A 24610-nucleotide genomic window follows, 5' to 3' on the forward strand; every position below is an offset into this window, starting at 1 on the left:
CTGACCTAATTATTGGAAATTGAATGTCTTTACAACTGACCTGCAGGCAAGTCAGGAGTGGGGAAATATTTTTGGTTAAGCATTTCATTATTTCATATGAATCATACAGCTTAGAGCAAAAAGAAGAGAGTTCAGCCAGAATTCATGAGTAAGGTAAAACTTGAGTTTGAAGGGTAGACATGTGTATCTGTACATTGGCTGTATCATGATACACCCGGACAGACAAGATGATGTTGCCATCTGCTTGGTCACTGACAAACGTATTCTGATGAAGAAAAAATAGCTTCCTTATTTTCCTTCCTTCCTCCCTCCCTTCCTTGCCCTTTCTTTCTTCCTGCCTTCCACCCTCCCTCCCTTCTTCCTTCCTTCCTTCCTTCCATTTCAGACTCCGCCTCTTCCTCTAAGACACTGATTTAGGAAGAGATTACTGATTTGACCCATATTATTTTAAAGATGTTTTCAAAAAAAAAAAAGGTGTTTTCATAATGGTTCATAATATTTCAATGTGATTTTGAAAGCAGAGACAACAGATAACAAGTGAAGATAAAAAAAATTAAAGGAAGGAGTCCCGCATCGGGCTCTCTGCTCAGCAGGGAGACTGCTGCCCTTCTTCTCTCTCTGCCCGCCTCTCTGCCTACTTGTGATCTCTGTCTGTCAAATAAATAAATAAATAAATAAATCTTAAAAAAAAAAAAAGAATTAAAGGAAGAAGGTCAAAAGGTAACCTTTTAGTTATGCTTCTTCTGTTGGTCTTCTAGACTTCTTCCTTCATACCACAAAACAGAAATTGAGCTGGAAAATTAAACCATGGGCCAGTATTAAAATTCTGTATGATATATGTATATCCTAGAAAAAAATATATATATCTCATAGATATGTAGATATATAGAGAGTTAGATATAGATATATAGATATCATAGAATGAAATCTAAATAAAAATTATATATATGTCATGATTGTTACTTGTTTGGCATTTACTTAAATTAGTTTTTCATTAATGCTAATTATGGGCACATCCTGCTTCATCAGTGCCCATCTTGATAACTTTATAGCAACATGACCCCCATCATGCCCTGCCCTCCTTCTGGGTCCTACAGACTCCTTTCTTTTATCTCCCTTTCAACAGTCTCTCTCCCAACATACTCTCGTTTCCCCAGATGTCTGAGGAGATCACCTGGTAGAAGTTATGAAGAACCTAATTCAATTTTTGTTTCTTTGTTTACGACAACTTGTTTTATTGAGTCTAGGTAATCATTCTCTTCCTCACAAGAGTCCTCTCACTTCTCAACTCTCTTCTTTTTTTTCTTCGAACTTTTGTCAGGGACCTCATGAGCTATTAGCCCTTCTATCTGGTGTTCCTTTATTTCTTCCTTCATTGCACCTGTGTGCACAAATCAGGCCCACACAATGTCTTTTAAGTATAACGGAAATACTGTGGATATCCTGGTAACAAGGATAAAGTAAAGAAAGTCAAGAACACCCTGCGTAGGCTGGAACCATGTTTTGTCATCTAATTTTGTTGTACAAGAATCATTTTTAAAAGGAGTTGGAATGGAGCCTCCATAAACTTCCCATGGGCCTTATTAGAGCTCTTAACCGGTTGAGCTCTTTGCAGATGCTTTAGCCCCCAACCACACCTTACTTCCTAAATGTCCTCAAAGGAAATACCTAAAAAACAGTAGAGTAGGACTCTACTGCTCTCTACACTGCCTCCTTCTGGAGGCCATACTTGTTCAGTCTGTCACCGCTGCCATCTGGAAACATATTGTGAGTACCATATATACAAAGCATCCTATCAGGGATGAGGATTAAAGATAGATTGTGTTCAGGTCCTTCTGGAATGTATTTCTCACTTATGGGGAGGCCCACACACATGGGTGCATTTCTCCACTTTGCAGGATTTCTTTTAAATACAATCTCAGTCCAGCGGCTTAGCAGATACATATAATAAGAGTGGAAATAAACTGAAAATTTGAAGTCAATTGATGGGCATATTGGGGTTCATTATGCTAATCTAATTTTTGTGATGCAATTGCTTTGGTAACATCTTGATTGAGATATAACCCATATACCATAGAATTTACCCGTTTAAAGTTATGCATGCTTCACCACAATTCATTGTATGACATTTGGCCATCCCTAAAAAAGCCCTCTACCCTTTAGCAGTCACCCCTCTTTTCCCTCCTATCCTCTTCCTCCATCATTCATGGGTGTTCATTCTCTAATCTAATTTTGTCTCTAAGATGCACATTCCTGTAAATGAAATACAACATGTGGTCCCTTGTAAGTGGCTTCTTTCGATTAGCATAATGTTTTCATGGTTCATCCATGTTGTAGCATCTATCAATACTTCATTGCTTCATATGGTCAAATAATAATACATTGTATGGATATGCTACATTTTGTTTATCTATTCAAAAGATGGTGGGCATTTAGATTGCTTCTACTTTTTTTTTTTGGTATAATGAATAATGCTGTTATGAACATTTGTGTATAAATTTTTGTGCGAATGCATGTTTTCCTTTTTCTGGAGAATACCTAGAAAGAAATTACTGAGTCATAGTTAATGCTACAGTTAGCTTTTGAGGAACTGCCAGATTATTTCTCAAAGCAGCTGCACCAATTTACATCCCTACCAGCAATGTATGAAGATTCTAATTTCTCCACATCCTCACCAATATTGTTATTATCTGTCTTTTTTATCATAGCCATCCTGGTGATTGTGTAATGATATACTACTCTAATTTTGTATTTGCATGGAACGTTTTATAATAGAATTGCAAAAAGGAAATAAATATCAAACTCTCTGTTTAAAACAGTCATTTGCACAAATATTTCATTTATGCTAAAAAAAGGTTGTAAAAAACCTACCATAACTTGTGCACCAACCTATTTTTTGAAGTCCTAAATCCCAAAAAAGAATATGATGTGATAGTATGAAACTGTGGAGAATATGTATATATTTTTTTTTTACGTTTGGAGCAGTTGTTGGATCTGTGTTGCTACAAATCGTCTCTTAGAATAGTAAAATGAAAACACATGGTATTTTGCACACCAGAATGTTTGCAACTATTACCTAGTTTTAAGATATTTTAGTTCAAAATTGACTTTTTCTTTTTAAAAAACTGTGTTTGAAACAATTGTGTTCCTTTTGTGGCTAAAAAATACAGTCCAAGATCTCTTTTGAGGATGATTGTTGATGGGTCTGTCTTGCTCATGAAGAAGGATCAACATACCTTTCCATTTCTAAAACATGAATATTTAAAAAGCAGATTAGAAATGGGGCTCTATTGTTATCTATTGTTACTTAGGATCTTCTTCCTTATGCTTGTTCTGATGGACAATGGCTTATTCTGAAATACTTCCACATCATCCAGGAAAATGGCAGATTAGTTACATTAAACAAACCATTAGTTAGCTTCTCTCCATATTGCATAACTTAAGAGAAATCTATTACCATTGCTTAAAATAAGAATATTAAAAATATTTCATTGAATTGGTTTTAATCTCCTTTTTAATAGAACTAATTATTCTGGAATTGTTTTATTCTTTTCTTTATAATCCAATGGTGTTCATGCAGGTATCATTTTAAGTAATCAGCCTTAGTGTAATCAGTAATTAAAATTATAGCCAACTACAGGTGCTGCTAATTGTTAATCAATTAGACACATAATGAATGCATATCTAATTGAAATACTGATTGAAGTATTGATAGTTACCCAGAGGTTTTTATTTTTTTTTTCCAAAATAAACTATCTCTTACTGTTCTTAAATTAGAAGGAGTTATTGAGATGATGCTCCTAACTACTCTGAGTAGCTTCTCTGAATTTTAGTGAGAAAATGGACCCATTCTTTCTGCATGTATAAATAAAATTGGTACAGTTGATCAGAATTGTCCTGAGTGCCTGTTGAAGAGGTCTGTGAATCTTAATTGGTTTATTAGCATATTAACAGGCAACATTTCTGCAGATGGCTCTGTGGGTCCTGAGTATCTGGATTTGGCAAATTCGGGGACGATAATATACGAACCTAACAGTCATTAAACATTGATGGAATCCCTGTTTTGCCAGGAGGCTGCAGTTGGTATCACTGTCAGCCTGCTGATCAGTCTTTACAGGAATTAATTAGCTCACATATTTATAGCAATTTGGTAGTTATAATATCTGCATGACAAAAAAAATGATCTGACATTTATTCTTTTTGAAAAAAATGATTGTTGAAGTTCACAAGACAGGCTAAAGCTTAGAAAAGAATATTTTGTCTATGCCATCATAATTGAACATTATTTTGTACTTTCTGATCATTGAATCCCATGAACAGAGGCATCTTAGCAAGAATAAGCAAAGGCGGGCGCCTGGGTGGCTCAGTGGGTTAAGCCGCTGCCTTCGGCTCGGGTCATGATCTCAGGGTCCTGGGATCGAGTCCCGCATCGGGCTCTCTGCTCAGCAGGGAGCCTGCTTCCTTCTCTCTCTCTCTGCCTGCCTCTCCATCTACTTGTGAATTCTCTCTGTCAAATAAATAAATAAAATCTTTAAAAAAAAAAAAAAAAGAATAAGCAAAGGCTGAGCAATACTGTTTGCATTTCATAATTCATCTAATAATGACCAATCTAATTGAAAGGCATAAACTCTGAATGTAAAGCCAGAATTTATTTAACCAAAAGGAGAGCATCGTATGGTGTGTTTGTTAAGCTTAATAGACATAGTAAGTCCAATCTACCTACAGAACATGGAATCTATCACTGAAAAGATCGTGTTTTTTAAGAAAAATGTTTTAGGTGAATATGACTCTGTTCTAACAGCATGCCTAGAACATAGCAGGCATTCAGGGTGTTATTTCAACAACAAAAAAAAAAATGCACATAATTTGCTTTGGGTGTTAATCCAAAGAGAACAGATAATTATAAATCCAAAAAGGTTTTTATTGTCATTTTTAAAATCAGCAATGTAGTAATGAGAGCACTGAGCTCTCCATTATTCATATATCAATGATGTTTCAGGTGTAACAAGCACAGAATCCTCTTCTCTCAGCTGCCATAATTCACTTGTTAGGCAAAATAAGAATTTCCAAGTATAATCTGGGATGAAGGGAAGAATCGTGAAAAACACACAATTTTGAAATTTTACTGCATATTTAAGAAGGTGTGAAAATCTGAATAAATACCATTTTTATCCAAAATAATAGAAATGGAAAACAGAAGAACTGCTCTTTTATTATTCCATCTAATTGTGTGGTGTGTCATTTGTTAACACATTATACATGACCTTGTTTTTAGTCCAGCAACTCTGTTGATGCCTGGACGTTCAGGGTTTGTATGTAAGTATAAATAATAAATTATATTATTGGTTTATCTTCTGGCTTTACCTGAGCATTGAAATTGAGAACAGTTCCACTCACTCATTCCTAGAAGGAATATTTCTCCAACCTTCATTTCTAATAAGAGAGCAACGCGAAACACGTGACTCTGGAAGCAGCCAGCTGTTAATATGAGTTATGTGAATCTGACCTGTAATCTCACCTGACATTTAGAACTCAAATATTTTCCCTTATTTCTGCAACACAATTAAAATATTTAGTCTCACTTCATTTTATGAGACATAAATAGCTATGTAAGTACTCTGTAATTACTGTACATTGTAATAAATGACCTCATAAATACATTGTAATGTCCCATGTAATTACATGGTAAGTCATGTCTTTGAGATGGCTGCTCTGAGATTGAAAGCCTGCTGGTTTCAGAGATTAATTACTTAGGGCCTAATTTGACAGTTTACTTGAAGATATGCCACTGTTAAATAGCCACTTCTGCTTCTTTAAAGAAAATTATTTTATAGTAACATTTTCCCTTATTCAATATAGACCCAGCTGTATATGTTTATCACTAAATATTGGACATGCCTAAATTTTAATGTACATTAAAACATAGAGGGCATTGTTCTGTATAGGGTGAGACTCATTTGCAATCATATTTATCCTATCAAACATCAGATAGAAATTATTTTTGTGATGAAGTCTCTGGTTTGTCACTAAAGCAAGTTTTAGTATATAGTGTTATAAAAACTTTGGTTTTTATTCTCTTACTGAGCACTGTACAATCTTTAAGCTAATATTTCATTTTTTAAGAGACCATTTGGTATATCGTGATCATTTTAACATGAGTGCATTATTGCAATACTCTGAGTTCCTACTGGTTATTCTTGATAAATGCATTTTAACTCATATATTTAAAAAATTTTCTTTAGTATAAATCAGTCTTTAAACTCTTATGTCTTGCCTCAGTTGCTTAAATATTTGGTGAAATTAATTATTCTGAAGTTACGCCATTCACCTTACTGCTCGAATGATATCTTGGTTTCCATGTTCTAAAACAAACCAACAAAAGAAGTAAGAAATAAGTGGATATTGTATTTTCTGACTTAAATTGTGTATTGGTCTATTTTCTTGTGCCTTTGAAGGGTATAATTTTATATATAACTCTGCCGATGTATTTGTGTTCTGGCTTTCCTAACTCCAGGTCCTGCATCAAGGCTATTACATTGTTTTTAGTAGTTTTATTTAGTAGAAATGAACAGTCTGAGAAAGGACCTAGTGATCTGAAAGAGTTAATGAGCCTCCCTAAACATCCAGCTTAGTTCTAGGGAAAGACTTGGGTACTGGAGAATAAAGTCTATTGATACTGACAAATTCTGAAATGTATTACTCGTAAGATCGCTTTATCATGAACTCCAGGGAACAACCAAATTGCTTTATCGTAATGGAATTTTGTCAAAATGTGAATACCTCCTAGAAATTACATTTCCAGTTTCTAGGACCTAGAATAAAACAGGCCTGGCTACTAGACTATGCATAGCAAATTATCATGTGTAAAATAAAAAAAAAAAAAATGCTCTTTTAAATCCAAGAGATTACAAAAAAAAAAAAAAAAGATGCTAGATACATACAAATTCTACCCTTCTTTTTTAATTCCATTTAGTGTGGATGATAGTGTGTATTTGGGAGTGATTTTCTTGGTTGGCTTAGAAACATAAAGTTAATTTTATTTAGTTGGCCAAGGCAGCTTGGCTAGCAGGAAAAAATAATTGATTTTTCCTCATTTTTCATCCAGTAATAGAGACCATGCATAGTTACATACCTGAGAATCAACTCCAACAGGGCTTTTGTAATCAATGGAGAAAGCACTGTTTCTATGGGTCACTCAAAATATGTCAAAATCTACCATAACAGAACCACCTCTTTACACATTCAGTGAAGGGTTTTTGAGAGGCAAAGCAAGTTGTTTTCCAGGGAAATGTAATCTAGTTGTTGTGATCAGTTGAAGTGTTCATGAAGATAATTCTGCCTCTATAAGAATCATTCATTCATTTATGTCTTTTTATGTCTTCGACACACAATCATATGAAGCCAAAGTGACCTGATAACTCAGGAATGGTAAAAGGAAAAAAAAACTAAAACAAGAGTAGAACTTTGTATTTTGCAGTATTTTTATGCTTCTGAACTCTTCCTCCCTGAATACCCCTCAACAATTAGCTGAGTGAAAGAGAGGTCCGTGATCTACAATCCATGCAGTTAGGTCAATGATTCCTGATGTCACTTAGCAAATTAATGAAAAGCTGAGAGTAGAACAGTATGCTTTCTGTCATCCATCTTATTATACTTATTGAACATCTTTTATTTACAAAATATTATTGTCTCTCTAAATGGCAGTTTAGGGCTGCATACTAGACAGAACATCCAGTAAGGTTTTTTTAAGCATGAGTTGTGAGAATTAAGGAACTCCCAAGTATATTTCCATTTACCCGTGCCTAGGATTTAAGCTTTATTTAACATTTGGAGTTAATTCTTAAATAGATGACTAGTATATGTAGAAGAGGTATGCAAACTTGGGACCAGAGTTGAATTAGTGACACCCTGGAAAAGAGTCTGTGGACCACACTGGGCTGTTGTCCCCTTTTCTTCTAATTGACTTTTATGCCTCATCTTTATATTACAGAGGAATTTTTTTTTTTAATTTTGCTCTGAAAGTATCCAAAATGCTAACTTACCAGACTGCCAAATTACCAGTATAACATGGATGCCCTCTGTCTCCATGGACAGTGATGGATAGATGCTCTTACAGTGTAGGTTTGGAAACCTATTTGACCTTAATTTACTGGTTCAATTCCCCTATGCTACTAAAATGAAGTAGGTTAGATAAGTGATTAGTTTCCCCCTTTTTCCTTGGAATTGTGAAGGTTGAGCTCTCAGAATTTGATTAAAGGAGCAGGGAAAGTGGTGGCTTGTCAATTTCCCAGCATCAAATTAATTTAGCCCAGTTTACTTTAACTAAGAAATATAAAAATGGAACACATAAGAAATAGAGCATATTCCAGATGCCATTTCTTAGTGTGTGCAGTTTTTGGTTTTTGGTTTTTTGGGTTTTGGTTTTGGTTTTGTTTTTGTTTTGTTTTAGTTTTATATGTGTGCATTTTCTACACCTAAAAAAGACAGTTCTGTGGGATGAATGGGTGTGGAATTCAGATCCAGTGTCAGGAGGGCTATGCCCCTAAATCAGGAGTAAGGAAGGTAATTAGGGATGCTCCTTCAGGAAGACTGGTCACAGTAGCCAGAAAATAGAGCAGTAAATCAAAGCTGTACCCAGTGGGTGCAGTCAGAAAGGGCTGACAAGAATTTCCAAGCACTGAATCAGAAGATCAGGAGGTTTGGGCAGTTCAGAATATGAAAGCAGGGAGTGCTTAGATTCAGAGAGATGAGTAACAATTGTCGGGGAAGTTGGCCAGCCTCAGAGATGCACAAAAGAGGAGGTGCTGGGGGACTCACTCTTGGGTGTTTTGGAAGAACCAGACAGATTACCAAGGTAAGAGAATACTGACAAAGATGCGGCATCCTTACCTCCTGACTGGAGAAAACCAATCACTAAAACTAAGACCCAACTCAAAGTGGATTTGCGATATGATTTGAAGTTGAGCAGCCTGAGGAAAAAAAATCCCACTGTGGCTTAGTACAACATAACCAGGAATAGGATTTTTCAGAGTAGGTCAAGTAGGGTTTAATCCTCAGGGAGGAGACCCGCTGGCACTCTCTATGGGGAGCCAAAGGCCGCCAGGGCAGAGATAAAAGGAAGACTATTTTACAACTAAGCTAACCTATTGAAAAATGTCCTTATCATTTCAAAGCCGTCAAACAAGATCACAACAGGCTAGCTTTTCTCATTTTTTTAAATAAAAGCAATGTTTCTTTGAGTTTAGGACATAACATTTTATTTAAAGTGGAATATTTTTCAATTTGTGTATAAACATACTTTTATTATTGCACAAATATTTAACTTAGACTTGACTAACAGACTTCACTCTGGAAATGTGTCACATGAAGTACTTGCTAACATGGCTTTATGTCATTTTGGATAACAGTTGCCTAAATGAACTCAAGAATACCAATTTTATTATGCTACCCAGTTTTCTAACTTCACTTATCACAAGAGATTGCACATTTATGATAGTGAAATAAAAAACATGTGAACATGCATATTTATGATAATGAAGTAAAAACAATCTGCAAGAACAGTATATAACTGCAGGAAAAATATATATAAACCTTCATAATATTTTATTGACATTTTATCAAATCCATACTCGGTTAGTCCCTTTAAGTGTATAGGTTTATAAAGAGCCAAAACACATTTTGGAAATTGTTCACCCAATTATATACATAAAAAAAATTTAAAATACTCTTTAATTAGTGAATTAAGTTCTATTCCAGTTTGAAATTCAATTTAGTTTATTTCAGCACCAATAAAATATTTACCAGCTATTAAGATAAATATCAAAGGTTAAATATTAAATGTTGTTATTGAATAGTTTGGATATTATTAAGATATCATTTATTCTAAGTGATAAAATTAGAACATGCCCTTCTCAGCATTAACTGGAATATCATTAATATGGGCAGCTTCATTCTGTGAGGTGTCATTTATTAATACTACGAGAAGGTCTAGGAAACTTCTTTTTTTTCTGAAAGTGGATTGTTTTTCAGTCTTATCCCAGTAAATGCATTATAATCTACTGAGTTGCTTATGCCAGAAACTTGGGTCAATATTGATGATTTTTCCTTCTTCACACCTGATATTCAGTGAATCGCGGTGTCCTGTCAAGTCTACCTCCAAAAATATACACAGCATTTCTTCACTTTTCCACATGCCTCTACTCTCTATTGTATTCCACAATCTCTTCTTTTCCACCTATGCCAGAAGGTTCTTTGGGCTACCCCAAGAAATGTAAATCATACTCTACAGAGTAAATTGCTCTGTAAACATTCATGGAAGAAAAGGATTTTAAGAAGTGTTGTTAGGTAACTTCTTTCTCTCGATGTTGTTCACGTGCAGAAGAAAAGTTGTTGAGTCAGTGTCCAAGTGAGTAGGTCCACATTCGGGGAGCATTATTGATAGACAGGGTCTTGCTTCGGACCTTTGTCTACTTCTGCCTTTATTTTCCCCCTCTCTGTCTTTTAAACTCTTAACGTCTTGCCTCACTCCTTTTCTCTTAACACCTTCTCTCCCTTGAAGTTCCAAGCACGTTCCCATCATCTGCTTTAATCCACACCACAACCCTTTAAGGTAGGTTTTTCTTATATTGCAGATGAGAAAAACGACTCGGAGAACTTTAGCAGCCCATCACCTGATAAGGAAGATAATGCATAGGGGTGTTAGCAGGGGGACACCTGGAAGCAGGGGGATCAATTAGTGAGCAGTGGCAATATTCTGGGCCATAATTAAGGTCTGAGTTAGGGCAGTGGCAGAGGGAATGTAACTAAAGAGATAGATGAGAGATACAATAAAAAGAGGTTCTTTAAAAGTGCTGATGGCACTCTTTAATAAAAAAGTATAGGATGTCATGAGTATGGAAAGCATATTTCATTCTTCATGCAACATGAGATTCAACAAGTCACCAGAAATACAGAACAGAAATAAGGGGCAAAGTTCAAAACTTATTTTCAATTAAGTGTGAATATCCTTGGATTCCTGCTGTTTTGGCCAAGGCATTCTTATTTGCTGGAAGGACCTCCTTTCAAATGGCACCCTTCAATTCCCTTCTATGGGAATACTATCCAGATGAAACCATTAAAAAAAAAAAAAAAAGTCTTTCCTACAATCCCTGAATATGTTTGGAATGGGGCCCGTCTTCCTCTTCCTCTACAGTACATTCTAGAGAGAGTAAAGCAGAAGGTCAGTGTCCCGTGGGATATGTGGAATTAAAAATAGGAGCTTATGAAATGTGGCTTCAGAGAAAAATTTGGGGTGGCAGGCATATCAGGGGTTTTTTTTTTCTGTTTTGTTACTTACTACTCATATGCTAGAGTGAAAGAAAAGTAAAGAAAGGAATTAGTGGAGCCCATAAAAAGGATAATACCACATCACCAAATGGAATAGGGTTATCTTAAAAAGTTAGAAAATAATGGCCAGGGAAATCTTTTCTTTTCAATCAGTAAACCTAACTGCTTCTATCATGCTAACTTGGAAACAAATTCATTTTTATGATAATCAAAAAGGAGATAGAAGGATTTGGGGAAACTGAATTTTACAGTTCTTCTTTTATTTCAAATCTGGAGAAAAAAGTGAAATTAATCCTTGATTTAAGATAGAACACTGGCAACAGATTGAAAAGGATCAATTTCGCCTTCTCAAGTAATGAAAGAACCAAAAGTCAAGCCACAGCTATTAAAATGGATTTTTCAAATGCCAAAGGTCATGTGTTAAGTATTTTAATAAAAATAATTACCAGGCTTACCCATGAAGACTAGGTACAAGAATGTTCCCATAACAGTGACAGCGTTAGGGGGAACAGGCAATGAAGTCTGACCTACTAAGCACTGACAACAAATCCTATACAGAAAATAAGATATGTTATGCCATTGAATATGAAAAATTTACTGAATACTTTCAACGAACGTTCTAAAACAATATAATTTAGGACATCCAGCCACATCTGCAGAAGGAGAACCTGCAAGGAAAGAATTTGACCATTTGAGACTTTGCCATCTGCTGGTTCTTGCTTGAAACCAATGAAAAGCATAAAAATTGTTAATAAACTTAGCTGCTGCCCATCTATGAGAATGAATACAAGTGACGAAATTACTTCCAAAGATGAATGATAACCATTGAGGGGCTTTGTCTCCAGGCATGTAGAGTGTATAACTGATTCTATTAATTAATTTCTGCTAGACATCGATATTAAGGTATTGGCTATGTGGGAATAATTTATACAATCACTGAAAATCCTCAAATATGATCAAGAAAAATTATTATCTGTCAAAAACTAAGTATTGCTCATGTAATCATTAGTATAATTAAGTTCCCCGGGCTTAGCAAGTGATTTGTAGACATACTAAAGCACAATCATTCTCCTTGTTTCAATATGTGCATTGGGATTAGGGTCATTTATAAGACTTAAAAGAGGTCACTCAACAAAGATACACAGCAAAGTAATAACTGGAAATCATAAGCTTCTACCTCTTGGTCAAAGTTTAATGTCTTCTTTTGTATTTTTATTTTCTATTTGAATTTACTTTTGACTTTAAAAAATAAACCTGTAGTCTATAGAAAATAACCCTTTTTGATTTGCCAAGGGCCAATCTTGTACTATACGGGAAGCTGATTGGATGTATTAAAACTATTTAAATTCAGATTTTATTTCTTTCAAGAATATTTTGGGGACGCCTGGGTGGCTCAGTTGGTTAAGCGGCTGCCTTCAGCTCAGGTCATGACCCCAGCATCCTGGGATAGAGTCCCACATGGGGCTCCTTGCTCGGCAGGGAGCTGCTTCTCCCTCTGCCTCTAGCCTGCCACTCTGTCTGCCTGTGCTTGCGCTCTCTATCTCTCTCTCTCTAACAAATAAATAAAAATCTTAAAAAAAAAAAAAAGAATATTTTGTAGGTAGGGGCATTTAGGTGAGTAGAATTGTCAAGTAGAAGTTCTATGATTATTTTAGTGTAAAATAATAAAAATATTAGGCTCAAACATTAGATAATCTTTCTGTGATAGTACAAGATGACTTCTGTCCATCATTTAACTCTGTGCCTCAATTTCCTTTTTTGTAAAATTGTAAAATAGTAATAATATCTGTCACGGCTACCTTGAAGCATTGAAAAATAAAAGTAAGATAAGTAGTGGATTGTAAATATAAGGTATGATTCTTCATCCAATCTGGGTTTCTTTGCTAGTTTCTAAAACACTTGAGAACAACACATCCATGTATATGCATTTACATGTGTGGGGAAGGGGTGGAGAAAAGGGATAGGTAAGTGTATATGTATTTAAGGCTATATATTCTTTGGGGTCCAGAGACATTATATTACTATTTTTTCACTAGTTTGTCTCTTTAGCCAAACGCTGTGAATGAGCACACTCATCAAACATATGTCTGCTTGGCATGTTCCAGAAGACTTTTAACTTTTTTCCAATCTACATTTCTATTACATTGTCCTATATGTCCCATTGGCTCTAGCCATTAAGAGATTACTTGACCTTCACTTGAAAGTACTGCTGTACATTGTCATGAAATCTTGAGCTTCCTCTTAATATCCTCTTTGTCTTACATATCTTTTCTATCCCCTCCATAAAGTTTTACTCATATTTGAAGTCTTTCTTGTTTCATATGTGAAGTCTTTCTTGACAACATGAGACAGTTAATTTCTCCTTCTCTTGTATTTCCATTGTATTTTCTGGGCCTCTCTGTTTTAGTATTTAACAGTTTGTATTTTCATTGAGCTTTTGTGTCTATATCCTCATCCACAATGGATATACCATGACTTATCTGGATGTTTCTATAGTCCCAAGATAGTGTTTTCTACACAGCAAAGAGGCAGTTAATATATTTTGAATGAATAATAACTATATGAATTAGACTCCCAGCCTCTTGAACTCCCATGGTAGGCAATATTAAATAGTAAAGAATACCAATTTCAAAATCAGATAATCTCAGTTCAAATCCTGCCTCTATCACTTGGTGGTCATATAGGTTCATATATGTTACTTCTCCGTGTCCTAATCTATGTGATTGTACAAAAATGGTGGCAACAGACCTTAACTCAGGGTCATTGTGAGGATAAAAAAACCTAACTGACTTGGATATATAGGATTCTTAGACCATTCCCAGGTCTATAGTAAGGAATCATAATATTGTTAACAAGTATTTTTAAGAGTGGCATTTAGTTTGTCACATTTAAAGGGTAGAGGGTGAGATAAATGACCTTAGTAGTGTCATACTCTTTCAGATATATTCTAACTTAAATCATCATATTAATTCCATTCATGTAAGTTCCCCTAAAATTATTAAAATGTATTTGTTGTATATTTACACTTGATCCTTATTATTTTCAAAGTCTGAATTTGCAGATTCACCTACCTGCTAAAATGTATTTGTAACCCCAAATCAATACCCACAATATTTTTCCAGTCATTTGCAGACTTGTGCACACACTGAACAATGAAACAATTGGAATCTCCAGAAGAACACATTCCCAGTTGAGGCTGAACAAGGAGAAACTTCTTGTATTGTAACCAAGTGTCCTTCCTGTGGTCAGATAAATGCCACTTTCTTCTTTTGCATTTATTCATTTACTTTTGCTTTCTGTTGGTGATTTTACTGTTTAAAATTCTCCCCAAGCATAATACTGAAGTGCTACTTAGAATCACTTATTGAGAGAGACTGTGATGTGCCTTAGGGAGAAAAATCCATGTGTTAGATAAACTTTATTCTGGCATGAGTTATAGTGCTATTGGCCATGAGTTCAATGTTAATGTGTCAACAATATTGGATAAGATGTCTTTAAGCAGAAACACCCATAAAACAAGGTTATGTATTGATGAATTGACAAAAATGTAAACAGAGGCTCATAAGAACCTAAATCTGTATTTTCCCTAGGAGTAGTATTACCATATTTACAAATTCAGTGTTTGAGGCAACGTTATAGAACATGGCTACTGCAAGTCACGACAATTGACCGGCATGTCATTGACATTTTAAAAATGCTTAGCCAATAACTGACTTTACACAATTTTTTAAATCCTTTTACAAAGGCACTTACTCATTTGTAGAGCAATAGCTAATTTATAGTAATCTAAAAGAAGGGGCTTGGACTTCAGTTCCCCTGGAGAATAGTGCCCTACGTCTGCTACTTCCACATGATTGAAACAGTATCAAAGTCTTCCAGCCATTGTGGGCCAGGGACTCAGAAATCCATTCCCTGACGTTGTGTCTGACCTGCTTCTGACAGTCATTCATTACTACCACCTCAAAAGAACAACAACAAACGTTTATTTTAAAAATTTATCTAGGGGCCTGGATAGTTCTTTCAGTCGGTTAAGTATCCGTCTCTTGATTTCAGTTCAGTCATGATCTCAGGGTTGTGAGATCAAGCCCCGTGACAGGCGTCATGCTCAGCACGGAGTCCGTTTAAGATTCTCTTTCTCCTTCTTCCTCTGCCCCCCACAACTCTCAAATAAATAAGTAAATAAATAAAATCTTAAAAAATGATTAATTTAGGGCGCCTGGGTGGCTCAGTGGGTTAAGCCGCTGCCTTCGGCTCAGGTCATGATCTCAGAGTCCTGGGATCGAGTCCCGCATCGGGCTCTCTGCTCAGCAGGGAGCCTGCTTCCCCCTCTCTCTCTGCCTGCCTCTCCATCTACTTGTGATTTCTCTCTGTCAAATAAATAAATAAAATCTTTAAAAAAAAATGATTAATTTAAATGTTCATCAAAGTGTTACATGCCCATTATTTTTTCAAACAGGCTTGCAGCTAAAACTAATAGACTCTTCCCTTACCAAACCCTGCTCCCATTCCCTCCAGACCCCCATGTTCGTCACTCTTATTTGTGTGTGTGTGTGTGTGTGTGTGTCACTCTTTCTTTTCTGGAATTTACCTTCATGTTTTTCAACAATGTCCTCAGGTAGCTGTTCCTCAATTTCTTTGCTTTAATTCACCACTTTTAGACCTCACCTGCTGTTTTATTTTTATGTCAGCACTTTGCACTCTTCTACATGTCCATCCCTAGTCCCCTTCACCCAACATCTTCCCTTCTTTCTCCTCCTCTTCATTTTCATTCTAGTCCTTCTTCTGCTCAGAGGCATAATTAATTAAAGTGAAGTGCACAAATCTTCAGTGTTTATTTCTATGATTGTATTATTTCACTGGAACTTCCATAGCAAACCCCACAGATGAGGAAACCTAAACAAACCCAGCTACTCATTTTCTTAGAGCTCTGGAGGCTGGAAGTCAAAGTTCAAGGTATCAGGAGAGTTTTTTCTCCCGAGCCCTCTCTCCTTGACTTACAAATGACTCTCTTCTTCCACTCTTTACATTGTCTTCTTCTGTGTGTGTCTCTGAATCTCTAATTCTTTTTTATTTCTTAATATTTTATTTATTTATTTGACACAAAGTGAGAGAAATCACAAGTAGGCAGAGAGGCAGGCAAAGAGAGAAGGAAGCAGGCTCCCTGCCCGATATGGAGCTCGAGCCCAGGACCCTGAGATCGTGACCTGAGCCAAAGGCAGAGGCTTTAACCTACTGAGCCACCCAGGTGCCCCATTAATCTCCATTTCTTAAAATGACATTAGTCATATTGGATTAGGTCTCATGCTAATTGGCCTCATTTAGCTTAGTAATTTCTTCAAAGTCCCTACCTCCAAATACACTCAAATTCTGAGGTATTGGGGATTAAAACTTTTGAATTTAGAACAGGGGCACAATTGACCCCATAATGATATATTTTGACAATTATATCCACCCATGTAACAAACGTGAAATAAAGATGCAGAATATTTCCATCACGCTGAAAAGTCTCTTTCTTCCCATAGCCAGTCATTCCCCCAGTACAACTACCATGAGCAGCAACTGCTGGTCTGCTTTGTATAACTTTGAATTAGTTTTACCTATTCTTGAACTTTATATAATGAAATTGTATAGTATGTACTCTTTTGAGCTCACGTCTTATTATTTCCAATCTTATATTAATTTTTTTTTTACTGAATTCCTGAGAATTCCTTCTTTTTTCTGTTTTAGATTCTCCATTTCTTGGATTTCTTACCTTTTTCCTTCTGTTTGCTCTCATTTTCCCAAAGCACACTCTCATTAGTCTCCTGATAAAGGGAATGGAGATGGATATTGTTGAAACCTTGTATTTCTGAAAAGTCCCTATAGTTGTACTTATATAAGCATATATTCTTATACTTGTGTTATATTTTCCTTACAGTTGGTTGTTTGTATAGCCTTGGAAGTCCAGGTTTAAAATACTTTAGGATTAGAATTTTGTAAGTACTGGTCTGTTGTTTCTAACTTTAAATGTTGAGAAATCCTACTCCTTACTGTTTTTACTCCTGGTCCTTTTTTATGGGACCTGCTTTTTGTCCTCCATTCTGGAAACTTTTGAATCCTCTTTCCCCATGAGGCTGTAGAGTTTCACAGTAATGTGCCTTAATGTAGTTTTTTTTTTTTTTTTTCATGCATGATGTCAGATATTCCATAATCCCTTTTAGACTGAAGTCTCAAATTTTCTAGTTCTGTAAGTTTTTTATTTCAGGGGAGAGTTCTTGTTTTTGTTTTTGTTCTTCAGTAATTTTCTGCCTTCTATTTTTCCTATTTTTTTTTCATTATTTCATCTTATTAGTTGGATGTTGGAAATTATGGACTAAACCTCTTTTTTATTTTCTCTCAAAAATTCTATGTTCATCTTTTTTAACCCACTAAATTTTAGGAGATTTCTTTTTATGAGGCCAGCATCACCTTGATCCCAAAACCAGACAAGGATCCCACCAAAAAAGAGAGCTATAGACCAATATCCTTGATGAACACAGATGCGAAAATACTCAACAAAATACTAGCCAATAGGATTCAACAGTACATTAAAAAGATTATTCACCACGAGATTTCTTTTAATTTATCTTCCAGTTTATTTGCTGAATATTTAACTGATGCAACCAAATTACAAATATCATAATATTTTAAAAGAATCTTTTATATTTTCTGTATTTTTATTCCTTTCACAGATGCACTGTCTTCCTTTAGATTATCTGGGTATTAATGATAGGTTTTTAGATCCTTTCTCTGCTCTAAGCATCAGTGCTGTTTCCTTCAAGGGCCATTATGTTCTTATGTATTTTTTCCTCTTTTATAGTAAAGGCATTTTTCTAAATGTCTGATAGTCTTAAATTTTTGGTTTACATTAAAATGAAATAGGTACTAAAAAGTTGATTGCAACATGCAAATTCTAGTGCACGAGTTGGGTTATTAAGTGGGAACCTCATTATTGGGGGATTAATCAGAAATCTGACTGTTGTTTTCTCTAGAAGCTAACTTAAAATTCTCTATAGAGAGTTATTACCTGATATTCTGCCTGGGAAATATACACCTGCTTTTCACTGCTCTGACTTCAGAGGAACAAAGAAGACTTGGGTGTCTTTGACTTAATAAGTCAAAAATAAGTCCCTTGCCCTCATCTCAACTCTCCTCTGCCTCCTATCTCTGAATCTGTGGATTCTGTTTCAATATCCCTAGAGAATAAAACTGCCAGCTACTTCCAGATCACTGAATTAGTAGATTGATTTTACTGAATGGGAGTAGGATTCTCAATCCATCTTTTATTTCAGCACCATGCTTCAGTCTTGTCTTTCAAGGTACTTAGGAAACAACAATTTCTAGTCCTCTCTGAACTTTGTCATGTAAATCACCTTATTTTTCATTAATATCTCTTAAGGGGTAATTTAGGTTTCATCTTTCTCCTTTGACTCAGCCACCACATTTCTCTCTAAGTTTGCACCTCTTAAATATTTGTTAACATCTCTTATCCATTAGACTCCTATTCTCTATTTCCTTATAGGTTTATACCCTTTAGAATATTTTACTGTCATTTTAGTGGCATTTACAAAGAAGAGGCGATAATACATGTAATCAGTCGAATTATATATTTTTGTCAAAATCATACGAAGAGGAATACTGTCAGATAGTAAGAATGGCTTTAATTTGGTTCTGTGGGGTAATCCCTAGCACTTCTTGCCTCTCTACTTTATTCACACTTAGGTTTGGGTCATTTCTTTGACCCCATCCTGTCGCCCTTACTCTCTCCAATGTTTTAATTTGCATCTATTATTTTGCAGAGTATCAAAGTAAGCTGGCTGCCTCCTCCATCAGGCACACAAAATGGATTTATTACTGGCTATAAAATTCGACACAGAAAGACGACCCGCAGGGGTGAGATGGAAACATTGGAGCCCAACAACCTCTGGTACCTTTTCACAGGTCAGTGTTCTCATGGTGTAATGTTGCAAGGTTTTGATGAACTAAATGCTTTAGAAATAAAATATACTCTCACTTCAAGGGAACATTTTTTGTTGTTGTTGTTGTTGTTTTTCCTGACAGGTGACATTTATGGGTCTGAACAAGAATAAGCTTTATATTCTTAACATGATATTCTCTATAATGTTTTCAGAACATATTTTGCCTCTGGATCATGATCTTAATAAATGTATCAATTTTTTTTTATCCACATTAGCTTCTCAGCATTGCTGATTCAATAACAGCTTCTCTTGTCAAATAATTTTTCACTTTTTAACTAATAACCTTAAAAAACCATCTAATCAAATGGTCCCAAGTTTAAGTTACTTTGATCTCTCTTCCCCTAATCTCCAGCAGTGAAGATGGGGTTGGAAAATGTGGAGAAGTGTAGTTTGGGAAATAAAGACTGTTCTACTTTCCATAAACATAAAAGTAAATTCACTTTCGTAGCAATATTGGTGTAACTCATAGTAAATAAAGCTTCTTTATGAAAACTGGACCCAGTTTCTGTGCTGTAGTTGAAGAACATGCATTTTATTTTATAAAATTAATAATCATGTGTTAATTTAATTTTAACTATTAAAACCTTTAATTTATGTCAGGCCAGGTTCCCAGAAAACAGAGCCTGAGGTATGCTTTCACCATAATGCCTCTCAGGGGGTGAAAGCCCAGGAAAGCACCAGTGAGGGAAGAAAGAAAGGGAGAAAGGGAGATGAGGAATCAATGATGGTGACATATCATTGAGCTGGCCACAAGTTTAGAGTAAACAGACTTCACTTGGCCTCCCAGGGTGTCTCCTCAGAGGCCACAGGAAGCACTATGTATCACAGTCTGTGGCTGGATAGGAAGCCTGTCATTGGTCAAAGTTTGCCAATAGGCTATTATCCATTCTGTATCTCCAAACAGCATCTGAGAAGTCAGAGCACCTGGTGAGTATGCAAATATGGAGTTCTCTCCTTGTCAGTGAGTACTTTATATGGTGGTTGCTTGGTTTAAGGTAGCAACGGTACTCAACGCGGCCTTATAGCTCTAAGAAGAGCATGAGCTATTGCCAGGGACTTGGGAAGCAAAGAATATAGCAGTGGCTTGTGATAGGAACTGCTGGGTGAAGTTGAGCAGCTCTGGAATGGCGCATAAACTGGGTCCAGGAAAATATACAAATTGGAATTCATAACTTACAGCTAATAGATAAAGTAAACTATCATTGCAAGTGAAAAAAGGTGAAAATAACCCCTTATTTACTCCTTTCTCTATTCCAAATACTCAATACATTTTCATTTGAAATCATAGTGTGTACACACACACACACACACACACACACACACACACACACATGCCCCATACATTTTAAGCTGCTTGTTCAGCCCACAAGCTGAGACTTGATCAAAACCTGCTTTTTTCCATCAGTTTGTTTTTTTTTTTCCCTTTTATGCCTATAAAATTTTAGCATAATGGTGAGAATTCTTCCAAGGTAGATTGTCAAAAATCACATTACTTGTTTTATATCTGGACAAAATCTCTTGAGCACGTATTATTGTCTCTAAGCAGAAGTTATGACACTCTACCACATCATTTAAAAAGCTTAAGAAAAGCCAAGACCCTAAGTCTTTTTTCCTGATGAAATTACAGGAAGAAGGTAACAATAACCGAAGTTGATATTTTGAAAGAAATCACCAAGATTGAAAAAATCTTGCTGAAAGTTTTAAGTATAATTCCCAAGATATAATACTAGACTAGAAGAAGAGCCTCTAAGGATAATTGTATCCAAGCACCCCAATTTTATTGTCGTATAATTGTCATACGTCTCTGTATAAGTTTAAGGTATACAATGCAATGCTTTGACTTTTGTTTATTGTGAAATGATTGCACTGTCAGTTTAGTTAGCAGCCATTATCTCAGATAGATACAACAAAAAGAAAAAGAAAAAAATTTCCTTGTGATGAAAACTCCTAGGATCTACTTTCTAAAAATTTTGATCTGTATCATACAAAATGTGGAATGCTTCCATAATTTGTAAGTCATCCTCGTACAGAAGCTGTGCTAATCTCCTCTGTATCACTCCGGTTTTAGTGTACATGCTACTGGAGCAAGCACCATGCCTTAGTTTTTAGTAGCTATTGACATTTGAAGTCCTGAAGCTTTTTTTTTTAATTTTTCTTCTCAAAAGGAAAAGGTCAAAAATATTTTTAAAAATTTTATAGAATAATTATATAAAGGATGAATGTTCTGATTGAAAAACTAAGGATTGGGTACTCAATTTATAGAACTATAAAAAGCCAATACGCATGATAAAATGTTCAAACGCATTAGTAGAGAAATGCAAACTGAAACAAAAATGAGTTAGCATTTTCCTTTGATTAAAGTAATAAAGATATAAATGAATGATGATACCTTGTTCTGGAAAGCATCTGAGAGAAATAATGAATACTCATATACTTCTATGGGCCAGAAGATTCTGGAATCTCTCTGGAAAGCAATGTGGAGATATGTGTTATACACAGGTGTAAATATGTATGTGTGAGAGAGAGAATGGGAGAGAGAAAGAGACAGAGATCTTCATAGATATAGTTTTCTACTAAGAATTTATTCCAATTCTGAACCATATTTTCTGTGAAGTTTTTAACTATAAATAAGTTCATTGCACTGTTACTTTAATACCCAATTATAGGAAAAAAGAATTCAAGTATCCAAATATAGGCAGTTTCCTAAAATATTTCATCAAGATCATGTCATGGAATACTGTAGATCTATTGCAAATGATATAATGTAAAACTATTAAGTAACATGTTAAATATTTAAAACATACTGTTATGTGAATAACTAAACTCTAAATCAACATTAATGTATAAGCCCATATTTATAAATAAAAAATGAATTGGTAGAAAAGTATTTACAGTAATATATATACCAAAATATTGATAGTGATTGTTATTTACATAACAATAAAATATGTATTTTTAAAATTGTATATATAAAATGAAAAAATTCAAGACTCTAGTGTTATATTATGTCATATCATATGTCATGTCATATCATACCAAAATTGAAAATTCCTACCACGGAAGCCAATTCCATGTCCACTGAACAGCTAAATGACAAGTGGTCCAGAAAATAAAGAATAGTAGCCCCACAGCCTAGAGAAACTGCTGGTATGAAATGTTTAGTAATTATGATATTTGTGGCAAATGGAATTTAATACATTCAACTCAGTATTTTTTTTAGAGATTTTATTTATTTATTTGTCATGAGAGAGCACAAGCAGACAGAGTGGCAGGCAGAGGCAGAGAGAGAAGCAGGCTCCCTGCTGGACAAGGAGCCTGATGTGGAACTTGATCCCAGGACCCCGAGATCATGACCTGAGTCAAAGGCAGCAGCTTAACTGAGCCACCCAGGCGTCCCCATTCAACTCAGTATTATCAAAGATTCTGACTCCCTAAATATACAAACTTTTAGGATCTTTACTCTATAGAAAGTGAAATCATTAAAAAAAGAAAAAGGCAAAAAGTTTGTAATAAAGGCGTCGTCAAGGATGGTTCCTTCTGAAGTTTCTGAAGGAAAACTCATCCATGTTTCTCTCCTCACCTCTGCTGGTTGCTGGCAATTCTTGTCATTCTTTGGCTTATAGATATGCCTCTCCTATCTCTGCATAAGAACACCAGTCATTGGATAGACCCCACTATAAATCCAGGATGGTTTCTTCTCAAGATCCTTGACTAATTTTATTTATAAAGATCCTATTTCCAAGTAAGTTCACATTCTGAAGTTCCAAATATACATGAGTTTTGAAGTGAATACTCCTCAACTCACTATAGACTCCTTTTATTTTTCTTCTTGAGGACAATCTTGAGGACAATTCTTGAGGACAATTATATTCTCTAATAAAGTTTATTCAAAAACAAATAATCCAGTCCAGTATTTTATTCTTCTAAAATATATGGGACAATTAGAGTTTTTAATTAGCATGAAATATAACCCATTACCCATCTGGTTTAATACCATTCTGGTCAAAAGCAAAGAAATAGGATGGATTAATTAGCTTGCTATTGGAATAGCTCACAAATGCCCAGTCCCATCTGTATATATTTGTATGAATCTGAACTCCAAATTTGAATCCTTCATTCATATTGTTCCTTCTTCATTTCAATAATTATAAAGTGAATTTGGGAAGATAAACAATCTGGGCAGTTATATTTGTAAGGTTATATGATATTGTAAAACATAGTCACACAGACTCTATTTTTCATTTGAAGTGAAGAAATAAAAGTCTTCATAGAATAGCCTCATATCCTTAAAACATTAAAAACAAGTTTTGCAGAGCCTCTGCCTTGCTCTCCCCTGAAGTGGAACCCAACTTCGGTAATGCCTGTTGCTTTTCTAGATGCAGAAATGTCTTCCGTACTACAAAGCATCAAGGAGCCAGAAAGTACTACACACTGGTAGATTGGTTGTGGTTTTGACTTGTCCCCAGGATATGTTTACTAATTTATGCAATTTTTAGTTTGCAGAAGTAATTGATTTTTTGTATGATTCTGCAGTACTTTAGAATGTAGAAGATTTGACCCCATGTTTCCAATACCTTTAAGATATGTAGATATATTGATTTGTCTGTTAGAAAATTGGAAATGTCAGAATGCTTCATTTGGGTGTATGAATATTCAGGTCTAGAGACTCAAACTTTTTTTTTTTTTAAGTCCTCTTTCTGTTAGGTGTTTTTTGTTATGTGTGTTTTTTACTAGGATAATGAGGCATCTGCAATAACAAAGTAATTCAGTTATAGCAAGGATTTTAAATCACTGTTATCAACTTCATTGTGAGATCCCATGTCAACTAAATTTTAAAGTGTTGTTTTTAATTTTTGAGTGCCTTTCAGAGAAGGTTATTTGGAATTGAATATAAGAGTTTTCTTGTGTTTCATGGCCAATATAGAATAAACATAATGATAAACATGCATTGGTATTTTATGGACTGAAAAATGAGACAATAGCATAGACTTTCACAACAAGATTAACATTAGATTCTTTGAATAATGTACCATCTCTAACCATAAGTCATATGAAATTAGAAAGAGAACAGAAATACAGAGCTTGAAGGCACTTAGTATTGGGGTTAAAAACAGGCAGAAGACAATCTGCTTTCAACAATACATTTTTTCACAGCTAAGAAAAGCATTGCTACTTACACCAAATTATACTTAGAATCATCTAGGAAACACTCAGGCACAAGCATGCAACCACACAGGCACAAACATACACACACACGCCCACTCTCACATACACACACGCACATTGAG

General features: G+C 35.2%; 1 protein-coding gene and 1 non-coding gene across 2 annotated transcripts in view; one reads left to right on the top strand and one right to left on the bottom strand.

Annotated features, from left to right (window-relative positions):
- The window catches only part of DCC (DCC netrin 1 receptor), a 771150-nt gene that overhangs the window by 560305 nt on the left and 186235 nt on the right, over nt 1-24610 (top strand). Inside the window, exon 13 of the mRNA XM_059408072.1 lies at nt 19143-19284. Coding sequence (XP_059264055.1) covers nt 19143-19284 — 142 coding nt within the window. The remainder of the gene's footprint in view (nt 1-19142; nt 19285-24610) is intronic.
- LOC132024029 (U6 spliceosomal RNA) lies at nt 21308-21414 on the bottom strand. The gene has a single exon (XR_009406146.1). It is a non-coding gene; the product is annotated as a U6 spliceosomal RNA (small nuclear RNA).

Source organism: Mustela nigripes, chromosome 8, assembly GCF_022355385.1.
Source record: "Mustela nigripes isolate SB6536 chromosome 8, MUSNIG.SB6536, whole genome shotgun sequence".
In the NCBI taxonomy this organism is placed as follows: domain Eukaryota; kingdom Metazoa; phylum Chordata; class Mammalia; order Carnivora; family Mustelidae; genus Mustela; species Mustela nigripes.